The sequence below is a fragment of the Panthera tigris genome, chromosome C2, assembly GCF_018350195.1.
Source record: "Panthera tigris isolate Pti1 chromosome C2, P.tigris_Pti1_mat1.1, whole genome shotgun sequence".
NCBI classification, from domain to species: Eukaryota; Metazoa; Chordata; class Mammalia; order Carnivora; family Felidae; genus Panthera; species Panthera tigris.
In genome coordinates, this window is record NC_056668.1 from 95,921,633 (window position 1) to 95,940,590 (window position 18,958).

Here is an 18,958-nt window from a genome sequence, read left to right on the forward strand (position 1 = left end):
CACAATTAGAAGGAATAAATGCAAATAAAATCGTGTCATAAAATATTTCTGGATTGATTTTTAAGAAGGAAAATCCCACGCAAGACAAAAATGCTAATGCCCTGGCTGGAGGAGGATAATGACCGTATTCTGTAGGGACAGAATTTCCGCCAACCTCTCTGAGCAGCGGCATCAATTCCATATCTCTGCCCTGTGATCAGTATGTGTCAAAATCCTTCATAGTGACAAATGTGCTGTCCACTTGCATCTGTGGAGAATGTTTTAGCAGCTGAGTGATTATGAATCAAACCCCTGAGCTTATAGCCCCTACCGCCTCCCAACGCGTTCACATTTGTCGTCTGACAAGTAAATGTATCTTGACTTTCCTCTGAGATTTTTTGCACCATGTTTGATGAAAGACATTTGGCAAATTGGCAGTGGTACCCTGTACGTTGCAATTTGTAGCTAGCATTAGGAGTCCGGGCATGAAATGAGAGGGCAGACTCCAGGATAAAGGGAAAAAAGAGAGCTAACTACAACATGAATAGTCATTTGAAGAATCAGGCGTGCACTATATTCTTTGTAAGAAGAGCATCATGGTCAGGCCATTCTGTTAAGAGGTTGCTTCTCCGTAAGGAGCCAGTGGTATTCCATCCAGCTGCCCAGCCATGGAATACATATTTTGTTAATTTTCCTTTTGAGTAGGAAGTGATAACTTTTCTTTCTAACCTGAGCTCATAAATTAGGCCTTCAATTGTGTCCTGCCATTTCATCAGGGAAAGAATCATCCTCTTGGATTGAGCAGTTGTTGGAATGTGCGGTTGTTGCCATTTTTATCCTTGTGTGGAGTCTCCTGGTCTAACACCCCAGCTCTTTGAGAAACACACAGAGTGCATATAGAGTGCAAACACCTTCTTAACAGCTTTCCAAGCTCTCTGGTGGCATAGTGCCTGAGAGCCAAATAAATAATGGGTGAGTTGATTTAACAGGATGGCCTGAGAGTTTGCTTTTCTACTTAAAAATTCAGTAGTAAGCAGCTTCCAAATAAAATATGAGCCCTAAGGAAACTTAACATTTGGGGAGAGTTGAAGGAAAGGGGCGAGTCCTTCTAACTAAGGACAGTAAGGATCAAAGTAAATGCCACCCTCTGATTGTGACTGTCAAATACATATGCAAGTGGACAAAAACTTGAAGATTATAAGGCAAAGAAGTTAAGATGCTTGAGGGGAAGAATTAGGCAGGGTAGTTCTTCAAGATTATTTCTCTAAGAGTGAGGTTACACTAACTACCCCCCTTATTAATGCCCATGCCAAGTTATACGACATGATCTATCATGAACTGTCATTTCAACCTGATCTTAATCCAGAACAAATTAATATTTCGTCAAAATTCTTTGTATATGATCACACTTAAAAATCTAGTATATCCAGATATTAACATAGCCATAGGCAAAACACCTCTTACACATTTCTTTTTTTTTTTTTTTTTCTGCAGTACACCCATCTGGCTTAAACTGTAACTTTGGAACACTTGATGTTTTCCATGCTGTGAATTCTCTTCATGGAATGCCATGCTTCCTATGGTTTTTATTACCTAGGCAAGGCGTGCAGGACCTTTCCCTATAATTTCCACTTTACTGTTGATATCCATAACACAATACTAATGCTGTCTCTTAACATAGTAAACATCTAATTTGGCTTTATTATTGCTCATGTGTTTCATTGCTCAATTGTATATCAAATGGTCATAAAGTGGCCTAACCATGGTCTTATGAAAAAGTTCACCCAGCATTGTATAAGCATGATTCTACCTTAGTTATTTCCTAAATCCACGAGTCCTCTTGTTGTTTGTCTAATATTGGGCCACTACAACCTTTTTCTACAGTCTACTGCCTTCAGCAGATTTGATGCTTCCCTTTTATTAATGATTTCTTGATTTGCTAGAGATGATTACAGAAGAAAAGATGTCAGACTAGTCCTTCATGGTCTTATGCTCTTGCCTTGCAGATGTCAGCTATTGAAAACATGGCAGAGAAGCTCGAGAACTTCAGTGCCCTGAAACCAGAGGCCAGTGAACTTCTGCAGTCAGTTCCCTCCATGTTCAATTTCAGAGCGCCTCCCAATGCCCTGCCAGAGAACCTCCTGCGGAAAGGAAAAGAACGCTACACGTGCAGGTAACTGCTAAGACAATTGTGGCTGACTTTCCAAACGTCTCCCCTCTGATTTCAAAAGACCCCTCCATTTGTTTGGGAAATTATTCGTGACTGGATGATTAAGAGTGACCATGATAGATCTCAAGTACTTCAAAGTACTCTTTATTTAGGGAGATATAAAAGTGGTGGTTTAAAAAAATTATTATTAAATGAGAATTTGAACACAAGCCATTTGGGTGTGATAAATGAGGTTGGAAACAGTCCAAATACTTGTTTCACTTTGATATTTATGAATTTTCTTTCATAGTTAATTATTTTCATGCAAAGGTATAATACTACTGTCTTCAAGCATACATTTATTAATTGTCATGGCATTGAAGAATAAGGCCATTAACAAAGGACGAATAAGGTCGATAAGTGAAGAAAGCTAGTTAATAAGTTTCTTGTTACCCATCACTATTACAGTAAAGCTTGTTTTTTCTTTAATAAATTGTGCATGTAATTTCTGAATTGCCTTCAGAAATTTGTGACATCTGACTCAGGCATATCAATTTATCTGCTCTTTGGAAAATGTGTCACTTTCTTTCCAGAAAAGCTTTTATAGCAGCATACCTTGATGGATGAGGTCTTAGAATCTTGTCTGATCTGATACCACTCAATGTACAGAGTTGTCACTGTGGCTAACATATAAAATGGGTTGAAACATTTGAAATCTGTTTACATCAACCCAGAATCACAGACTCTTGTCATTTTTTTTATCCCCTTGTCTGGTTCAGTTTTGTGACTATAAAGATATAGAGTTAATAAAAGAGGTGTATGGGGGTCATCAAAACTAAAGTCTATTTTCATAAACTGCTTGCTTATGCATGAGCAAATTCAACCAGATCTCATAATGCAGCCTTTATTTGTGGAGTTATTTATATCTGTAGAATGGCTTTGTTGCAAATTTTAAATACCAAAGACATGTGATTCCCATGCAAGATTAATTAAATCAGGAATACGCATCTGGCTTCTATGCAGTTTGAGTGAAATAAAGTCGATTGTGCTGACTTTCTCTTATAAACATGTTTCATAACAGATACTGTGGCAAGATTTTTCCAAGGTCTGCGAACTTAACACGGCACCTGAGAACCCACACAGGAGAGCAGCCTTACAGGTTTGACAATGATTTTTACTAAATATCTTCGTAAATATTATAGCAGTTAGAATGGATTCCTCCCTCTAATTGGAGGCTACTTTTTTGCATGCCTGAATGTATGCCCTTTTAGTTTTGAGTCAAAGAAGAATTGGCGAGTGGTTAGGATAAAAATTGGAAGAGTCCTAATGTTTTAAATCAAGGCTTCCGGCATCTCAGTTTAAAAGGTCTAGCAGTAACTAGGACAGAATAAGCATTTTAGAAATGTTAGCCATTTTAAAAATTATTTAAAAATTTATTTTAGTGCTCTCTTCTCAATAGTTAGTGCTGTATTAACTGACAGTAATCATAACATTGCAGCCTCCCTTTTCAAGCCTTAAATCTCTACTCTGAGTTGACAAGCCATGTATAACTTTGTTTCCCCAGTACAGTTAAGTCAGTGTCCCCAGGTCCCATTACGAGGTTTAAGGAATAAACTTTAAACCTGGAGAGGAAGAAGAAGATGTGGAACTAGGAGTAGAAAAAATCAAATAGAATATATTGTAGGAAGAGGGGCAATTCTACCAACAATTTCTAAACTACCTCTTAGCTTATTCTGCTGAATGTAAAGATCAGCGATCTGACACATGGGACATGTGTCTAATTATAATATTATTATTTACCAAAGAATTAAAATCATCAACATCATCTTCCTTTTTACGATATAATCTACTTGTTTTATGTGCAATGCTTTGCGCCTAGTGTTAGATGCTCATGAATATTTGTTAAAGGATTAATGTTATTTATCTTAAGTCATATTGTAATTTGATTCTGCTTTGAAATTCTTATGCATTGCATATGTGTGAAATTATTTTTGTCTGCATGCTCACTTTTCACATTAAAATAAATAATTTCTCAGGTTTCAAAGGTTTAAAAAAATTTTTTTTATGTTTATTCATTTTTGAGAGAGAGAGAGAGAGCATATCAGTTGGGGAGGGCAGAGAGAGAGGGAGACACAGAATCTGAAGCAAGCTCCAGGCTCCGAGCTGTCAGCACAGAGCCTGATGCAGGGCTCAAATGCATGAACTGTGAGATCACGACCTGAACTAAAGTCAGATGCTTAACCGAGCTTAACTGTTAAACCGAGCTTAACTTAAACCGAGCTTAACTGAGCCACTCAGGCCCCCAAAGACTTTTTTACATATAAGAATAAGCAAAGGATCAGGACAGTGAATGCTAATGTGGAGAGGATTGAAATTTTAAGAGAAAACCAGAGGGACTTAAATTCAGAAAATAAAGTGTTTTCTTAAATTCTTTGCTTTCTTACATGTTTTATAAATTACTATTGGCAAGTCATATTTCTACTTTATATGTGATACAATGGCCTTTATATGATATTTCTAATTTATATGTGATAGAATGGACTTAAAATAAAAAGTTTCAGAGAGATAGAAAAATGGCAGGTGGTAGGTGATTTCCCTTTTTGAGAAAATTTTTCAGACTCCAGGAATTCTGCTTAAGTGGAAGAAAGATTTCAACACTTACATTTTGTTATGGCCAGGGATCTGGTGTGCAACTGTATCATGCTCATTTTACTCTTTCTTTGCACCTGAATTACTGGTTTTATTCCCCATAAATGGTGCTATTATTGTATGTATATTTAAAAAAAAACAAGCCAGAATTTTTGCATAGCTGGAGATCATAAGCAATTACTTACGTAGCTCCTCTGTTCCACAAGGGAAGAAATTCAGATGCATAGATGTTAACTGCCTTCTGTAAAGTCTGGTACTAAAAGATCCAGAATTAAAACCCAGTCATGGAGCTCCCATGTCAGAGTTTTTGTCTTACACCATGATCTCAAAGGCTCCCATGATCCCCATGTTTACATCCAAATTCTGAATTGTGTATTGTTCATGACTGCGTTATGTATTCATTTTAGGAATTTTTGAAACTTAGACTGTTAACCACCTACTAATTTATTGGAGCAGAATGGAATGATTTTTTATTCAGGAGCACTCAAACCTTTGGCTAGGACGTTAGCAGAGGAAAAATACAAAGTAACAGATGATTACTGTGTAAAATTTTCTTATTGGCTGATTTTATTTATATTAGAGTGGGTGATGTGTATTAGATTTGGAAAAGCCCCTTTGCATACGAGCAGAAAGTTGGAAGCATGTCAAAGACAAAATCTGTCCAACTCATGATGTATGAAGAAAATGTTTAGAGTGAAAAAATTTTAGAGCAGTTGATGGGAGTATAAGTTTTCTCTAGCGGTGTTTTCTAGGTTATTCTGTTTGGTACAACACAGTTGTGCTTATTGTATCATTATTCTCGTTGTAGTGGGCTTTGGGAGTCAACAGAGTTATTACAGAGCAGCCCATGACACACATATACATATATACATATATATATATATATATATATATATATATATATATATATTCAAAAGCAGAGGCTAAAATATTATAACTACACTGAATGTGGGGTTTCACACACTTTTAAATTAATATTATAAGTGAAGAAAGTTGGGGAACCTCATCATGCCAGGGCATTTAAGGGGGAAAATTAAATCAGTCGTTGAGTTGGTTTGTTGATACTATGCCAAAGTAACTAGTTTAACAGATTTATTTTCCTCACTGAACTGACTAGACTTCTGGCATCACGTAGAGACAGCCGAGGAAACCCAAACACTTCGAGTGGAATGGGGTGATTTCTGATGTAGAGCACTCGAACCACTGAGTCTACATTTAGAAGTGGGAGGACAAGGGCCCTTCGCATATGGAAGAATAAGTTAAAGATTTTCTGGCTGCTAAGTTAGAAAGTTTCACTTAGAAGTCATCTGGAGAAAGCTAATTTTTTCCCCCAAGCAACACACACACCCACAAAACCCCACACAAACAAATCATGCAATATTTACTTTAAAATGCCAAAGGAGAATACCCCATAAATTGCCGCTTTTCTTCTTTATCCATAAGAGCTAGGGGGTTGAGGGTGGGGAGGGGGAGACATTACATTTTTATTTAGATTAAAAGAGAACTTCAAAATAATTTATGATTTTTTTTTTTAATCCCATGGGAGGCAAAAACAATTAGCCAACTAATAATAAGTGCTTTCTTGGAAAACTGACCTGGTTCAGAAATGCCACAAACTCTTTCAGAAAAATAGAAATGGAAAACTGGGGGCAATAGGAAGAATGGAGATTAATGAAGACCTTTGTTTTATTCCAAAAGGAGAATTTAGTGCCACTCTTATTTTCTTTTTTTTTTTTATTTAAAAAAAATTTTTTTTTAACGTTTATTTATTTTTGAGACAGAGAGAGACAGAGCGTGAACGGGGGAGGGTCAGAGAGAGAGGGAGACACAGAATCTGAAACAGGCTCCAGGCTCTGAGCAGTCAGCACAGAGCCCGACTCGGGGCTCGAACCCACATACCGCCAGATCGTGACCTGAGCCGAAGTCGGACGCTCAACCGACTGAGACACCCAGGCGCCCCTCTTATTTTCTTTTTTTAAAAGATTGAAGTCTATTAGAGTAAAGGCTCTGTGGGTTTGTCATTGCTGCAGATTATGAAAAACAGTGTCTTTAGTATCAGAACCGGTTATTCACAAAGTTTTAAAACTTTGGAAGAGTTGCTGCTCTTTTTGAGAATATAATGGAAATTCCTTTAGGATTATCCATTTAAAAAGTGAATTTACTAAGAAACTATTTAATCAGACTCTGCAATTTTGAATTTAAGAATGCTTTTTGTATTTTATTTGAAAACTACGTGAATTGTTTCATGTTTGTTTAGGAAGGATTTATTTGTATTGTTCTAAGCAGAAGATAAAATAATGCTACTGTTTCTTAATGTCCTTAATTTCATGAGGTTTATCTAAAATATGAAAACTGATGACTCTAATCCGTTTTGGAGCGATCCAATCACCAATATTTTATTATTATTTTTATGGTTTTTCATAAAGTCATGAAAATCTTTAAAGGAATCAAAATCTATGGGAATTGAAATCTTGACTCTGTGAATAGGATTCTTGCCTCTGCCTTTTCTCTAAAATGTTTTATGGGTGATAACTTTGGATATCTGGCTTTCTAGTCTTGAGAAATACCTTTCGATTTAGTTGTGAATATTTTCTCTGTGTTTATTTTTCAGATGCAAATACTGTGACCGATCATTTAGCATCTCTTCCAACTTGCAAAGGCATGTTCGTAATATCCACAATAAGGAGAAGCCCTTTAAGTGTCACTTATGTGATAGGTGTTTTGGTCAACAAACCAACTTAGACAGACACCTAAAGAAACATGAGAATGGGAACATGTCGGGTAGGTAATCAATTGTGTTATGAGGAGAGGATGGCTTAATTTCCTCATTTTCAAAGATAATTGTGAATAATATTGTATGTCCACTATACTTTAAAAAAAGAGAGATAATTGTGATCTTTCTTCTCCCCTTCCACTTTGACACCCGAACCAGATCCTAAAATTTGCAACATGTTTCCCTTGAGATTATAGAATGATGTGAATGATGTGATTGTTGAATAATCTATAACTTGGGGTCTTATTTGGATTGGTTTTTTATTCTGGATTCGTCTCAATTGTTAATTGCAAACAAAGAGAACCATGACCCAATCTCATAGGAGATGAATGAATCAAGATTTCCTAAATTGCAGGGAGCAGTTTTCCACCTGTTGTACAGAATGCGGACTCCGGGCATGGCAGGATTTCCAAAGTGGCATCCCAGAATACCATGCTCTGAGTATTAACTGAGAAACAGTGGCTGCTTGTGTAGGAGTTCTACAGTTCAGAGAATATCCTTAGAGTAACTTTGCAGGGATTAATGGTAAAAGATTGTTAACATGATCAGAGTAACCCATAGCAGATGATAGTGGTGTGCAGTTTGGGTTACAAATTCTGATGTAGAATTAAGTTAAAAGTATCAAAAAATTAGCCTTCCCTTAACTCAGACTTGCCAGCACATAGTTAGCAGGGGAAATGATAGTTTCTAGAGAATCAGGAAAACTACTTGGGGGCAAGGAAAGGAGCAAGCATGGGGTTCAGAAGAAAAGATTTTAAAAACAGAAAAAAGTTGAAGTTGTTCAAAGTAGTAATCTTTACCTAAGAAAATTGTTTTATGATTAATCCTTCCTTCCCTGTACAGGCACATTGCTTACGATATTTGGTGGCTACTACGTAGAACTATATGCTGTGTGCTTTCCTCTAAGCCAAAAGTCAAATGATTGTGGTCTAAAGATACTGGGTTTTAGAGACAAAAGTCTAATTCAGTGTAGAACACTGGTGGCACTTTCCAACCACATGCACCCTTCCAGAATACTCCCATAATTTTCTAATCAAAAGTATTTTAGAAAATAACTAACTGAGTTAAAAATGTAACATGTCCAAGTTCAATATTTATTTGTGGGCCCAGATTATAACTTCATTCAACTGAGAGATGGTCTCACCTCTTATCATGAATGTGTAGACTATTATGGTGAACTACTGGGTTGTAGATGTCTTGTGCGAAAGCTAAACAGCATGAAGCAAATGTTGGTAGAAATTGGACCACATATAAGGTGTTTATAAATGTGTAAGTTGATAAAAACCTTACAACCATCCTTTGTTAAGGTATTGTGATTCTAATTTTATAGGTAAGGAAGCTGAAGATCATCCTACATACAGCAGATCCCTTATTGTCCCCTTAATGCCGTATCACCTCAGTCTCTGGGCTGGCGTGTCAAGTTTTACTCACTGCTTCATCCACTAAATCAGAATATAGAGTTTTTAGCATGTTTTCAGTCTTTCTTTGGTAGCGTACTTTAACACAGGAGCAATAAATACATATTGATTGCAACCAGGACTGAGTATACAGTTTCTTCGGGCAGAATCTATTTAAGGCCTCTTTATAATTTGCCTCACCCTGTTTCCTCATAATATGAATGTCAATGTTTTCATGTCACGGTGGGAATGAGAGGAAATTGTGGGAGAAGCACCTTTGGGAGACTGTACCTCATGATTTCAGTGGTTCAAAATATTCTCCAGGGGACTTTCATGGGCATGTATGTGGTAACTGGGGAAGACTTTGGCCTCCTAATGTTACCATTATTAATATTCAAAAGAACCTGTTTTAGGAAACACTGATCAGATGAAGAAGAAACAAGGTTCACAATAAGTTGCCATGTTGATAATAGTCTTTTTGACAAAAGGCTCTCTCCCCTCAGGTACGGCCACGTCGTCACCTCATTCCGAACTGGAAAGTACAGGCGCGATTCTTGATGACAAAGAAGATGCTTACTTCACAGAAATTCGCAATTTCATTGGGAACAGCAACCACAGCAGCCAGTCTCCCAGGAACACAGAGGAGAGGTAAAGCAGGGTTTTTCCTTTTTAAACTCTATAAAATCAATACGTTCCAAATAGATTTGCTGTGCTCACTTTGGTGAGCACCACCGATGGCTGGCATTTATTTAGTGCAGGTTAAATACTAAATGCTCTTTTAAGCACTTTACATGTATGAATTTAATTATCATGATAACCCAATGAGGTAGCAACCATTACTATGGAATTTTATCAGTGAAAGAATGAAGATATTGAAGGTTATATAACTTGCCAAAGGCCACATGAGTAATTAATAACTGGGACTCAGCCTGGGCTCTCTGGTTCCAGAGCCCATGCTTTTACCACTATTCTGCCCTGCTTCTCTTGATAACTAATTAGAATATTTTATCAAAACTTGCCAAGCAGAAGGGAAGGCCACCACAGGGATTCAGTTGAGTCAGTAGTGGTTACTATTATATATCATATGTATATTACAGATAATATGTGAGTATATCTATCAGTATGTGTATATGTATATGTATCTATCAGTATGTGTAATATATATATCTGTATATACATTTGTGTGTGTGTATATATATATGTACATATCTATATATAAAACACCCATTGAATATAATGTAAATAGCTTTTACATAGAAATAAGTTGAGACTTCTTGATAAGATTCTCTCACTACCTGTATGCTCTCAGGTGAATGAATATTCATTGAATTTCAGTATGTTTGTTTCACTGGGTGTGATCATCCTTGTTTTCAGTGACCTGGTGCCCTGGCTACCTCTTGTTATCATCAATGTCAAGCGTGTATGGCTTAATTCAAAAAGAAAATTTTTAATGCTGCTGATAATAATAATAATTAACATTTATCTAGTGTTTACATTTTATGTGATGTTAATGAAACATTATTTTACCAAAACTCCAGGATTTAATTTTTCTTTTCTGTAAGTTATAATTAAGTATCTGATATTGAGAGCTAGATTTTTCTGAACATAACTATCCAGTAGCCTATTAGATTAGGATGTTACATAGTCAATTTTAATGTCACATGGAATTAGTTAATGAAGTTCTATTACTTTTCATCAAACAAGTATTATTGTTTGTGTCCTCTATTTTTTGATGCTGTTAAAAGTCAAATAATTATTTTAGGTAGTTTTTACATTAAGGCAAGCTTCAAACAAACATCATTTCCCAAGATAACAAAATTATATGACCAATTCTGTTCTTCAACTTGTATAAAGCATGTGTATGGAAAAAGGAGAGAAGATCTGCTATTACATGACCCTTCCCAGCTTCTAAGAAGTCTGATAAGAGCTATGACTTTGTGCAGTTGGACATATCTTTCCCTCTGCTTGCCCATTTGTGTGTGTGTGTGTGTGTGTGTGTGTGTGTGTGTGTGTGTAAAAGAGAGACAGAGAGTATGAGAGAGAGAGGAGGGAAGGAGGGAGAGGAGGCAGATGATCAGAAATACAAAGTAGTAAGAACAAGTAGGTAAGAGAGTTACCAAATTACATTTTGATAATGAAATATACACGATACAAAAAGAAATGTTGAACAGAAACCACCATTTGGGTTCTGAGATGCCTTTTCAGACTCTCTAGCCCTTACTTGGAAATTTGTGAGCCTGCATAGAGCTGCGACATCTGGTTTCAACATGTCCAAACAGCACAGAAGTAAGAAGATTGAGTCATTTAACTCCCCTCCACTCCTATCGGGGCTACTTTTGATGAATCATTTATCCCCCATAAATTGCCACATTTGAAAGCATAATTAACAAATAGTTTTTTTTAATCATGTTGGCTTTGTTACTTTTGGTTTTCATCCATGCATTCTTTGGTTCTTTTACTTTTTCTTTCATTTTTAAAAAATAACAGTTTCAATCCATTCAAGCAAGCAAGTTGGCAGTATGTCTGGAAACTAATAATTTATGTCTGTGCAAAACATGTTTTCATCATTCTTTGATAAAAGAGGTTAAGAGCTTGGCTGTATAAGAAGGTTAACAATGGTAATATGACTGTTTTTAAGATTTTTACCATGTATATCTGTCACACCCAACATTGTTTTGTTTATTTTATTTACCCTGGAAAATCTAAATATTAAATTATACTCCTTTTTGTTACGTGGGGATGTGATGGATACATTGCTGATACCTAATCTCCCATGATCTGAAAAATCGTTCCATTTAAGTGTGAAAATCATACATTTCTGTAGCAATAACTTAAATTTCAACAAACTTTCTGAATTTGGGGAAGTGTTTTAACTTCCCTGGTCATATATCTTTAAAAAGAGGAGGTTAGGAAGAGATATTCTGTAGTTCAAAGCATTTGTAATCAATTTGAAACCAAGTTAAGTTTGACTTTTATTTATATTTTATTTTTTTTAATGTTTATTTATTTTTGAGAGAAAGAGACAGAGCGTGAGTGGGGGAGGGGCAGAGAGAGGGGGAGACATGGAATCTGAAGCAGGCTCCAGGCTCTGAGCTGTCAGCACAGAGCCCAACGCAGGGCTCGAACTCACAAACCCTGAGATCATGACCTGAGCCAAAGTCCGTTGCTTAACTGACTCAGTCCAGGCACCCCTAATTTTGACTTGTAAATATTACAGTGAAACTTAAATTCAATTTTTACATTCTTCATGTTTATTTTAAAGCCTGAGAAGTTTGTCTTCGTTTTATAAATGCTCTCAAATGTATTCAACTGGGACTTCTATGTAATTAAACTCTTTTTTTATAATTAAACTTTTGAATCACATAATACAGTCCTTGCAACCACAAACTAAAGTATTACAAATGACTTTTAAAAGATATTATTCTTTCGTATCATATTAGACATGCATACTAAGTAAGCTTCAAAAGATATTTGCATAATTACATTTTTAGATAATTTCCTACCCCAAAGTTCTTCTGGGAAACAAGGAACTTTTTACATTCAGACCTTCAAGAATAATTTGAAAACAGTACAAATAAGTGAGCTCTCAATCATTTCCAAGTTTGAGCAGGATGTCTAAGTGGCATGTACCACAAATATCACCTAGAAATAACAAATACCGGTTGGTTCCTGGCAGCTATCTTAGCATTTTCTTTGAACCCTTAGATTCATTTTAGGCATGTATGTTGAAGCATTGGTCATTATTTTGCAGGGATCTGAATTTTCCAGAAACCTATTATTTTAATTGGTGGGCACTTCTATGGTAATTAGATGACATTTTGTAGAACAAACATTGGTATGCTTTTTATATTATATATAACAATATCATTTATCAGGAACACTCTGATAAGGAATAAGAATCTGAGATTGTTTTTCCAGCTCTGCCAGGAGCTCCTTTATCCTCTGAATAATCACCCAATTATTTTTTTCTTCATTTTCTCATTTGCGAATTACATTATTTTCCCATGGTTGCCATAAAGCATAAACAATAAAAATTTCTTGTGGAAGTGTTGGAAATCTAAACAGTTAGGAAGACATGATAAGAAAGCTAGCTGCGCATTTAAAAAGGAAACCAGTAATTGGACCTGTTGCTTTTTTTTATGCTTTTGAAAGAATGAACGGCAGTCATTTTAAGGATGAGAAGGCTTTGGTGACCAGTCAAAATTCAGATTTACTGGATGACGAAGAAGTAGAAGACGAGGTGTTGTTAGATGAGGAGGACGAAGACAATGATATTACTGGAAAAACAGGAAAGGAACCCGTGACAAGCAATTTACATGAAGGAAATCCTGAGGATGAGTATGAAGAAGCCAGTGCCCTGGAGATGAGTTGCAAAACGTCTCCAGTGAGGTGAGTTAGTAAATAAGCAAGAGCAGGTGCATATATGGTAGCAATTCCTTCCGCTTTGTTTTTCCATGAGGACAACTTTTCCGGTGCTAGCAGTTTATGAGTAATGAATCATAAGAGCAAAGCTGAGTTAACAAGGCATGTTTGTTGTATTCATCTTGATTAGATGAAAATAAGGTGGCCATCAACATAATCCACAAGACTACAAATACATTGCTGTTTGGGAAACTCTAACCTGAGATAGATGTACAAATGAAAATTAAACGAGTACCCGGTCATTTATTTAGACCCTACCTGTAAAACACCAAGTGAAATGGAGATATCAACATTATCTAATTCATTTAAAAATCCGGTGTGTTATAAGTCAACTAATATTGAGATAAATTTCACCTAATTTGATATATATGTGTTCTATACAGGTAGGTTTTTAAATGGAAAAAAAATTAACCGAAGAGTTAAATTTTTAGGAATATTATATTTTCGTCTGGGTAGTGGGAGCTGACTATTATCATAACTGGCTTTATTTTAAGTGGAAATTATAAGCCTATAAATTGTGTCTCCACTGCACTGCTGATTTCACATCATTGACTTTAACTCTTTACCTCTTATACACACGTGCTTTAGTTATGGAAAATCTTGAAACAAATATGTTTTTAAGGTACAATATTTGTAAACACTTTGAAGAACCTGATAATGGATGCATGCTTCTTTATACTGCAAATATAATATGAAGTTTGACAGCTGTATAGATTCAGATGAAAAGTGATTTGGTTGGATAACAAACGGAAACAGAAAAAAAAAACCCTCTGTGCTTTCCCATTGGTTCATTTTAGGTATAAAGAGGAAGAATATAAAACTGGACTTTCTGCTCTAGATCATATAAGGCACTTCACAGATAGCCTCAAAATGAGGAAAATGGAAGATAATCAATATACTGAAGCTGAGCTGTCTTCTTTTAGTGCTTCCCATGTGCCGGAGGAACTTAAACAGCCGTTACACAGAAAGTCCAAGTCACAGGTACATATTTTCCTGCAGTACAGCATCATGGTGACATTGTGCCTTTGAGGCCAAAAGGCAGCTAGTTTCTCTCTTTGCAATATTCTAGAATCTGAACAGGTTCAGAGGCTTTACTCAAAATGTTCACATCTTGCCTCAATGACCAAATCCAAAATGGTTAACCAATTAACATGGCTGCACTCTACACAGAGACTTCGGTGACAAATCTTATCCTATGGTGATTTTTCTTTTACTTGGCAGTTCCCTTACTTCTGTATAGATAGTTCATAATGTTTGCACCTGTTTATATATTACTTCAGAATTGTTTTCTAATTGGCTTGAATCTGTAGTTTTTGTCAACCTAATTATATTTTCAGACTTCTGGAAAGTGAATCCTGCCTTCAATTTTTTTTTTGGTCCATTACTATGTGTAGTTAATTAACAAGTTATCTAATTATAGCATTTAAGAGTGGACTAAGGATCAGAGATTAAATGAGTTGCCAAAAGTCTGCAGCAACTTACTGGCAGATTTGGAAATAAAGCCTATTAATTTTTATTGACTGAATCAGGACTGTGGTAACTAAAATAAATCCATTTAAGGATGCATAAATACCAATTAAAATAGCCTTCATTATTTAATCACAAAATAAAGGAAGTCAGTATTTTCTGCCTGACATCCACACTCAACCAGGTTGTTCATTTCATTTAGGTCAATTAAAAAGGAAAGAAAGAAAGAAAGAAAGAAAGAAAGAAAGAAAGAAAGAAAGAAAAGAAATTTCCTGTTCCTACCACATTTGTTGGCTATTTTGGCCTAACTGATCTCGAGCCCATTTTGGAGGTATCAAAACCTGACGTGTCAAACCATGTGACCCTATTGGCTTGTACATTTGGAAATGATTTCCTATTTAGCTGAGATGTTTGCGCTGGTCTTAGCAAATGTGGTCATATCTCAACTAAGGTTGGGAAAAGCACTGTGCTTGTGGGATGATGTAAATTTTTTAAATATTAGTCAATTCGGCAAAAATCTAAGATACCATGTTCTTTTTGAGTTGGAAGTGAAAACACCTCACCTCAGCACTGGAGTTGCTGGCTATGTGAACTTGAGAACATCACTTCATGACTGCAGGTACCACTTCCTCATTGGAAAGTGGGTGAATCGAGGAGGTATCTAAGATCTCTTCCTGCTCTATGATTAAGTGGAGATAAAAAAAATATTTTTTAATTTATAACATTAGAAGTAAACCAGCCATAGTAGACATCTAATTTTTACCTACAGATAACCATTAGAGGTAGCTAGCATTTTTTTTAAACACTTGATATCCCATTCTTCCTTCCTAATTGATCAGAGAGATACTGGGGGATCCAGGCTTTCTTTTCTGTTTTTAAATTTCTTTTAATTATTCCATCTAAAATACGTATAATTGTAAGACACAATACCTAAAAATTCCTGAAATAGTCAGAAATGGTTGAAAACAGAAGGGTCAGAGAATCTAGAGATAAAAGAGGTGATATATTTTGGTACCAGCATTTTGACATAAAGTCCCTGCCCAACTGGACTAAGACTTACCATCACAAGAAATACTAGTGTTTTGCAATCCTAACTCATATTTTTTGTATTACTTGATCATGTCATATATATCAGTTTAAAAAGGGTCAGTCCCTTTTGCATACTAACATTATTTCACGAAACTTTTTATTCATTCATTCAGTTGTTATTAACTAGCAGTTATGTGCAGGGCACTGATCTTTGTGCATGAAAATGTTTATTTCCTTTGATTACCAAAAGGCAATATTTATTCTATATTCTATATAAAAGACAGTATTCTATATTTATTATTTTCTAGAATCTGAATAGAGATAGATGACTTACTCAAAACTTTCATATATTTACTCTGTGATTTTGATAGTGATTGAATCCAAGAGAGTTGACCAATACGACAGTGGCTGCATTCTGCATAGAATCCTCTTTGAAAAACCCTATCCTAAAGATTAATTTCATAATAATAGGTACTATTTATTTCAGGCACTCTATGTTCTATAGTGCTTGTAATTCCTTCGCAGCCCCTGGAGGCAAGTTTTTATTATTATTATCCCCATTTGATATGAAGAAAGTGACCTTGAAAGGCTAAGCAACTTGCCCAAGGTCATACAGCTATTTGAAGAGAGGCAGGTTAGAAGCCAGAAGTCCAAAATTTTCTGTATGTTCCCTTTCATTTTTCCAAATATTAGAATGGGTTTTGTTAAAACCATTTCAGAGTATTCTCTATGTTGATCTCTAAAAGTGGGTATATTATAAAAATAAAGTTCAATGCTCACTTCACTCATATTTTAAACACTTCTAAGGACAAGGACTATATATTCTTTATCATTGATTCCCTAGGACCTAGCACAGTGCCTGGCACAGAGTAGATGCTTAGGAAATATTCCTTATATATCTGTTGAGATTTTGTAGAGGTCTAGAAGGCAAATTGCATGCGTAGAAGTCAAATGTGTACATTTAGAGCAATGACCCAGCAAATGAGAATCAGCCTATGAGGGCAGATTTTCTAACTGATTGCCATGATTACGGAAGAAACCACAGACTGGCCACATGTCTCAGCATGACTCTCAGAGATGAAATTCTGCTTAACAACAGAGGCATTTTGTCTTTATTTACAGACAGTGGAATGTCTTTGGCAGGACATTAATGATTCCACTTCAGTGGCATTTTGACAAGCAAGTTTAGCAATGGATGAGACCAACAATAGCAAATCAACAGTGAAAAGTTCACTCACAAGTCAAGACCAAACATTTCATTTGAATATTTTACTTGGCAGCAAATGGGGGATTCTCTGAACAGTTATTTAGAACTGACATGATAATGAGGAAGAAAGAGCACTTCTTTACAGAACACCGCCATGCACCTTATGCTCGGTAGACACTGGAGTACCAATTGGTTAGAATGTTGTTGGGTCTTGTGTTTTGTTTTAGGTTGTGGTAGGGCTGGCTTGATCCACCTTAGCTTTCAAGGTCTTTGGGTTGGCTTTGAATATATCAAACATGGAGGGAAAGCAGACAAAGGACTGTATTAAAAGTTGGGCAGAAATCCATTGTAGTTATGCCTCCTCAAGTTGAGTGACTTGTCCAGTTGAGTGACTTGGGGCGAGTCATGTCGTCTCCTTGCTCTCAGTTATAGAATGCAGGAGTTGGTGGGACCATGTCTTCTACTAGACCCCAGTGCTGTCAAGGCAGGTCTATACCCTGCTCATATTTGTGGTTTTGGTCATAAACACACAATACTATTTTTGGTGCGTTGAACATGGGCATGAAGAGTGGATGGATGACCGTATCTATGGTTGGGCAGGGGGATGACTCATGTTTCTCAGTGGAGGCGTTGTTGACATTTTAGACAGGATAATTCACTTTTTTTGTCCTGGAGAGTAGATACTTTTGTGGCCCCTGGGCACTGAAGGCCAGCAGTAACACCACATCATTACAGGAACAAAACGCCCCACACTTTTCCAAACATACCATGAGGGGTGCTCCTACTCTGGGTCCCTTCTTCTGCTAACACTCACCAGCAATATTCTTCAAACTAAAAGTGATGTTTTCCAATGCCACTTACCAAGTCTCTCCTCTTCACCCCAGGCATATGCTATGATGTTGTCATTGTCCGACAAGGAGTCCCTCCATTCTACATCCCACAGTTCTTCCAACGTGTGGCACAGTATGGCAAGGGCTGCTGCGGAATCCAGTGCCATCCAGTCCATAAGCCACGTATGACATTACCAAGGTCGACCAGAGTGGGACCAAGTCCAACAGTAGCATGGCTCTTTCATCTAGGACTATTTAAAAGACTGCTGAGCAGAATGCCTTAGAAACCTGAAGGGTCACTCATTTAAAGTCTGGTGACCTTAAACTGAATGCTTAAAAAAAGAAAGAAAGGAAAAGAAAGGAAAAGAAAGAAAGAAAAAAAAAGAAACTATTTATTCTCGATATTTTGTTTTGCACAGCAAAGGCAGCTGCTGACTTCTGGAAGGTCAATGCGACTTAACGTGATTCAGTGAGAATGAGCAACTTGCTGGGCAGAAGGCGTCTTCGTCTGCCCTGCCCTGGGCTGTGGGTGGGTGTGAGGGCTGTGGGGATGGCGGCATTGGCACGAATGAACACTCCATAGAAACTGAATTCTTTTTTGTACAAGATCACCTGACACATGATTGGGAACAGTTGCTTTCAATGACAGATTTAATTTTTTTCTTTGTTAAAGTTTTATGTAATTTAACCCTTTGAAGACAGAAGTAGTTGGATAAAATGCACACTTGATAATTATAGAAACGGATAACAGGGAGTACTTGTTCCCCATTAACGTTTGCCTTCTTAAGTACATTGTTTAAAACTAGGGAAAAAGGGTATGTGTATATTGTAAACTATGGATGTTCAGCGCTCATAAAGGTTCAGTCAGTGAAGTAACCTGTTCATCACCAGTACCGCTGTACCACTACACTAATAAAATGTTTGCCAAATCCTTGTAATAACATCTTAATTTTAGACAATCATGTCACTGTTTTTTAATGTTTAATTTTGTGTGTGTTGCGTGTACCATGTATTTATTTGTTGGCAAACTATTGTTTGTTGATTACAACAGCACTG

General features: G+C 36.4%; 1 protein-coding gene across 6 annotated transcripts in view; it reads left to right on the forward strand.

Annotated features, from left to right (window-relative positions):
* The window catches only part of MECOM (MDS1 and EVI1 complex locus), a 555,566-nt gene extending 536,833 nt beyond the window's left edge, over positions 1-18,733 (forward strand). For all 6 annotated transcript variants that reach the window (XM_042998288.1, XM_042998290.1, XM_042998289.1 and 3 more), the window contains 7 exons: positions 1,986-2,152; positions 3,210-3,287; positions 7,389-7,558; positions 9,451-9,595; positions 13,100-13,336; positions 14,167-14,350; positions 17,957-18,733. In XM_042998288.1, coding sequence (XP_042854222.1) covers positions 1,986-2,152; positions 3,210-3,287; positions 7,389-7,558; positions 9,451-9,595; positions 13,100-13,336; positions 14,167-14,350; positions 17,957-18,091 — 1,116 coding nt within the window. In that variant the 3' untranslated portion in view covers positions 18,092-18,733. The remainder of the gene's footprint in view (positions 1-1,985; positions 2,153-3,209; positions 3,288-7,388; positions 7,559-9,450; positions 9,596-13,099; positions 13,337-14,166; positions 14,351-17,956) is intronic.
* Positions 18,734-18,958: the final 225 nt, after the last annotated feature.